Here is a 5,901-nt window from a genome sequence, read left to right on the forward strand (position 1 = left end):
TTGAGAGAGCACAGAGAATATATGCTAGAGAGCAGAAGATTTGAGAGAAAGCATTGCAAGTTTTGAGAACAAAAAGATGAATTCCTGCTTTCAAACTGAAAATGTGTGCTCTCTTATGTCAGTAAAATTCCCCCAAATGTACGCTGATCTGTACTTGATAGTCTGGCTGCTGGTGATGGTGGTGGTCTCAGTTGTAGATCCGTTCCTTGTCACTGTTGTGGTTGTAGTGCTAAAACAAGAGGAATAAAGTTATTTTAAAAGAAAACTTCCTCTTTTCTTTCTTCTTAATTTGTTGCAGATTTCGGTTGCGTACCTCGTCTTCGGCTCATCTTTGACAGTAGTCGTGAACCTGTCGTAGCAGCAGAAAAACATAATTACACATCAAATCTCCTGTTTTCCCACTTGACTGTTGATTATTTGATAAGACTGGAGCTGTACGTACGAGCTGGGAGTATCCATCTTCCCACTTGAGTATCTATGAAAACAAACAAGCAGATGGTTTTAATCATTTTGTTAAAAAAGAAAGAATAAAGAAAAAAAACATGTATAACTATAAAGTTAGCAGTAAAAACTTACCTCTTTGTGTAGGAGGTTGAAGTCCTTGTTGAAGACACAGAACTGTCAGGAGAAGAGAAATACAGTTCAACCACGTGTCTGCTTTAAATACCAAACATCTTACCGGCCTAGAATTCCTTAAAGGAATCCATATCACCTGCCACCATCCGTACCAGAGTTTTAGACTGAGATCATTTTATGTTGTGGATGTTTTGGTTAAAACTGCATCTTTAACTGAGTTGGCTCCAATGTTATTTAGTTGTAGATGTGCATCAAATAATGTCTTTCTGAAAGTTTCATTAAAATATGTCCACTGGTAAATTAAATATTTTGCTAACAGATGAACATGGTTGAACCCAACAATTACTGCTAAAGTTTAAAGCAAATATCTTGCACAATGAGTGGCACATGCAGTAAATGTTGTGAATAACTCTTCGCTTCAGCCACACCAAAAATTTTAGCACATTATGTGTAAAATGTACATAAATATAGCCATTTGTGAGTTTAGTAAGTGAATTGGCTGCGATGGCCATCTTGAATTTAATTAGCTCCAAAAGTTAATTAATTGCAGATAAATGAAGGTCAATAAGAAAATAAAAAATTGTGGATGTAAATCCATTGATTATTTTGCTAACATTTTATAACAGTTTATCCTGTGGCAGCTCATGAAATATTTTGCTAACAGGCAGAGTTGACTGAAGATAACACCAGCATTTTGAGCAAAGATCTGTTAGTGCTCAGAATACGTGTTGGGGATCAATCTCAGTTACTACCACACAGTTACGGACATTTTTTGTGCTATTTTTCTTTCCAGGTCAGTTATCTGTGGCAGCCATATTAACTCAAAAAAGATATATTGTTAACAGACACACACATGCAGAACAAACAACAAGAAACGTTCTACCCATTAGCAGCAGGATAAAAAATATTAAATATTATCCAAACCTGGTTTTCAAATCATCCTGACCTCCTCCAAACCTGCAGCGAAAGAAAGTCAGAAGTGATGGTTTCTGTCACAACATACCTAATATATATTTATATATATTATATATATATATATATATTTAATAAATAATAATCTCAGAAAGATGCTAACTAGAGTTTTACCTTTTGCTGAGAGCCAGCACCGATGCAGGTTTGGTGGTGCCTTTGGCTGGATCTAGTTCTGAAGAACTGCATGAGAGAATGAAAAATCGTTAACGGTTTATTTCTCAACACACTTTTTATGCTTTGTAATTTCTTTGCCTTCTTTCTTCTTCTTCTTCCAGCTTTTCCTCTTCAGGAGTCTCCAAAGCAAGACATCCTCCTCCACTCTGTCCTCACTCCAACTACCTCCATGTCCTCACTAACTGCATCCATATGTCTCCTCTTTGTCTTTTTCCTGGCAGCTGCATTTCCAACATCCTTCTACCAGTATACCCACTGTCCCTCCTCTGGACATATCCAAAACATCTCAGTCTGTCCTCTATAACTTTATCTCCCAGTGGTTCAACCTGTACCTCTGATGATCTCATTCCTAATCTTATCCATCCTTGTCACTCCTCAGGAGAACCTCAACATCTTCATTTCTGCCACTTCCAGTTCTTTCTCTTTTTATCAGTGCCACTGTCTCCAGATCAGGGGTCTGCAACCTTTGTGATATAAAGAGACATTTTTGCCACTTTGCTTATGATGTGTCCGGAGCCGAAAAACCTGCTGCAACTGTGTACTGTCAACTGGTGGCCCGTGGACCACTACAGGTTTGTTGGAGATGGTTTGTCCAGCCAGTGGGGGTGATATTATAAAACAAAAAATGTCTATTATTAACATTTATTGATATTGTTACGTTTTATTACAAAACAAAAGACCAGATTCATGTAAAGAAATAAAAAATATATAATTTTTTATAATTTTATAAAAATTGAAAACACAGGACTCTGCAGGCCGATATGAGTTCTCTTAATCGTTGAAGAATTAAGTGCCATGCGTACTACAACTATCCTACCTATCTCAGTTCAGGGTTAGTAAGCACAACCAGAAGTAATACATAATGCATATTGTAAGGATCACTGTCGATCTTTGAGCAAATTCAAGGATTTTAAGTGTGCCTTATAGTCTGAAAAATATGGTACTTAAAAGCATAAAGTTAAAAGTATAAAATTAGGCCAGTCTGTTGGATATCCAATTACATTTTTTTAAAGAAAAATAAATACTTTCGTTTACTTTCACTTTGTTTTTTGTGTTTTATTCTTAGTGTTATCAAAGTTACTCACCCTATTCCTTCTCAGCAACTTGTCTTAAAGATATTCCAAAGCATGCTGGTGGTTTTGAGAAAGATCACGCTGTGAGACTGGAAGTCGACTTAACGTGGCTAACAAACTACTAGCACGATGTAGTCCACATGTTTAACGCCTTGTATTTGTACTATTCTTCACATATTTGAAAATGACAGGAAATCTGATAAAACAAGCCATTTTCATCGTTGGCAATAATTTAAATGAAATGTTTTATGTTAGTTTTGGTCAAAGCCTGAGAGAGCTGCTGCAGAGGGACCGAAGAGCCACATGTGGCCCCAGAGCGGCAGGTTGCAGACCCCTGCTCCAGACCACACAACACAGCTGGCCTCACCACTGTCTTGTGACTTTCTTTGCCTATGAAGGGAACTTAAATCTCTTTTTTAATTTTTTTACCCGTCAGAAGTTTCATCCGGTCTGCTTCGACCCAAAACACTCTTGCCAAAATTGGGGTCTTGGCTGTGAGAGGAGAAGTCCAATGAATACATCTGTTCATTCAGGCAGGGATGAGTCAACAAGGTGACGAGTGAAAAGGAATGTGAAAAGGTGTGCTGAGTACCAGTAGCACCAGTCTGTTCAGTCAAAGTCTGTTGGCCTTCTGAGTTACTTACTCCACAGCTTCATCCTCATCGTCTAGTTTCTTGATCCAGCTGTTGTCTTTCAGAAGGCTTTTGGCTGCAGGACAGAATCAAGAAGGAACTTATTGTAGATCTCATACATTTGTTGGATTAACACATGATTTGTGCTCAACTTAAGGTTCACGTCGACCTAACAAAGTCCATTAATTAACTTATCAGTGGCTTTGACAGTGATCTATTTGATGGAATAATTAAAGTTCAGTACATTCTGTAAAAAAAAAAGCCAGTACCCTGAACAAATAGAGATTATGTGCACGCATTTTTATTGTGAGAAACCTTGAAACAAACAGAAACTGAATACTTACAGCTTGCTGAGTACCTGCTCATTTTGATACTTCACCTGAAAGTCGAAACAAAAACTCAAATAAGACACTAGATGTCACTGCAGGCTGATCATTGACCCTGAGCTCACTGAACTCGTTTACCCCCCCCCCCCCCCTTTCTAAGTCCTTAACATTCTTTTGTATTTTTCCCCCCTCTCATATGTTTTTGAACTCCGGGGTGGTTTTTGTGAGCATGCTGCTGGGCTGGTTTGTCACCACGCCTTCAGTCCAGCAGCAGAAGCTCTGCTCAACCACTGACTCAGCCATTAAAGTCTCAAACTGGTTTGTCTTGATCTCTGCCCACATTAAGACACACCCACCTCCATCACACTCCTTCAAACCCACAGTCAGCAAAACAGAGTTACATGCAATTCAATTCAGTTTATTCCTATACAGTCACATGCCAAATAATAGCAGTAATAATAAAATATGTGCCTTTTAATCACTACATCACTTCAATAGATGACATCATCAGATAAGCAGGCTGAATTAAAATGATTAGCAAATTGCTTTGCTTTACATTTGCACTAATTAATTGTAAACATAAACCTGAACAGCTGAAATAGATTAATTTGAACCCATAACAAATTAAATTTCAGTGCTAATCCACATATGCTGTTGATCAGAATGTTCAATACTTAGAAGTATTTTCTGATCATATCGTGCAGGTGGCAGATTAGATCTGTGATACAAATCAATGTTTTCTCTGACTAAACTTTCCTGGACTTGAATTCACTGTTTCATCAACCTAGATAACACTTATTAAGTTGGTGTTTTTATTGCTTTGTGCACTTTTTATATTTTTTATTAAAACGATCTAATGTTCATTGGTCAGCAATCTCATCTGAAACAGTTTCGTGAGACTTTGTTGTGTATTGTTCCTCCGTCTCCAGTAAAATGGTGTGGGCCGACATGCATTTTTTTTTTTTTTTCAAAATTAAAACATTTATTGCGCAATAAACTTTCTTTTAGATACAGGAGTTACAAACTAGAAACAAAAATTCAATGCATTTTGAGTTTTTTCCACATTAAATATATATTTAAAAGTATCGAGTTGACAATAAAGACGTTTTTCTTGCATTATTCTTCAAGTAGACGAATGAAAACACAGTAAAAAGGTACAATTCTCCTAAATTATATTTTCTAGGCCATAAAATCAGATTTGACCCCATAATATGCTTTTCAATTTTTATGTTTTAATAAGTTACATCTAACAAATTGCACTATTTTTGGAGTATCTTATAAACACAAAAAGTACAGAGACAGACTCAGGCCTGGAGAAAGAACAGACACTTACCTCCACAGATGTCCCTGCTTCTTGTTTTACAAAGGTAAACCTCTCTCTGGTCCAGGTACGAACAGCTGTCTGTCACACTGCTGCACTGTCACACCCTTCAATGTCATTCCTGCTGCTTTTAATGTGGGGAGGCCACCCAAGGGAGTGGCTTGGCTGAGGAATGAAAGAAAACTTTTCCTTTTTTAAATTTCACTCGAGATGTTTCTGCCTCCATCGTCATTATTTCTCTCTCAACCAGGAGTTTCGCTGCAGAGAATAAATGTAAGCTGGGTGGAGAGCTGAAGGACCTGCTGTTCAGCTTGGCTGTTGAGGAAGCAGACTCACAAAACAAGTGCTGAAATATGACTGTCTGACCCGGCCTTAAACTAAATATTAACAATTTAACACTCTAAACATTTGTCTCTTTAAAAAACTATTCATGTTTAGTCGATATAAAGCAAGAAAATAATATAACTGTTATCCTGCAGCACAACTGTATCAGTGCCCTGTTGATGTTTTAGTCGTTATGACTGACAGCAGACTTTGCTCCTTATACACATGCTGATAAAAGGAATAGAAGCTCTGACAGGTTATAAAAGTCAAAGCTCCAATAAATGGCATTATATCTAACCAGCATATGGTCTTATAGAAACAGCTGAACATTAAAGCCTTAAACTATGACACTTTATGATTCTGTGTTTTTTAATCGTTTGACATTCTGGTCAAGCATTTGAGCACATTTCTTATTGAAGCATGCAACTAAAAAGGTATTTAAAATAATCTTCAAAATGTGGAGGTTTAAATAAATGTTAAATATTGTTATTATACCCCCATAA

General features: G+C 37.0%; 1 protein-coding gene across 2 annotated transcripts in view; it reads right to left on the bottom strand.

Annotated features, from left to right (window-relative positions):
- Window positions 1–5,176, bottom strand: part of scel (sciellin) — a 16,905-nt gene extending 11,729 nt beyond the window's left edge. Inside the window, exons 1-10 of one of the 2 annotated variants that reach the window (XM_037686586.1) lie at window positions 5,087–5,176; window positions 3,772–3,806; window positions 3,440–3,503; window positions 3,225–3,287; window positions 1,663–1,728; window positions 1,501–1,533; window positions 577–618; window positions 443–475; window positions 314–349; window positions 155–229 (exon numbers count right to left, since the gene is read on the bottom strand). In XM_037686586.1, coding sequence (XP_037542514.1) covers window positions 155–229; window positions 314–349; window positions 443–475; window positions 577–618; window positions 1,501–1,533; window positions 1,663–1,728; window positions 3,225–3,287; window positions 3,440–3,503; window positions 3,772–3,793 — 434 coding nt within the window. In that variant the 5' untranslated portion in view covers window positions 3,794–3,806; window positions 5,087–5,176. The remainder of the gene's footprint in view (window positions 1–154; window positions 230–313; window positions 350–442; window positions 476–576; window positions 619–1,500; window positions 1,534–1,662; window positions 1,729–3,224; window positions 3,288–3,439; window positions 3,504–3,771; window positions 3,807–5,086) is intronic. The other variant, XM_037686587.1, reaches the window with a different exon arrangement.
- Window positions 5,177–5,901: the final 725 nt, after the last annotated feature.

The sequence above is a fragment of the Nematolebias whitei genome, chromosome 13, assembly GCF_014905685.2.
Source record: "Nematolebias whitei isolate Nwh7 chromosome 13, NemWhi1, whole genome shotgun sequence".
In the NCBI taxonomy this organism is placed as follows: Eukaryota; Metazoa; Chordata; class Actinopteri; order Cyprinodontiformes; family Rivulidae; genus Nematolebias; species Nematolebias whitei.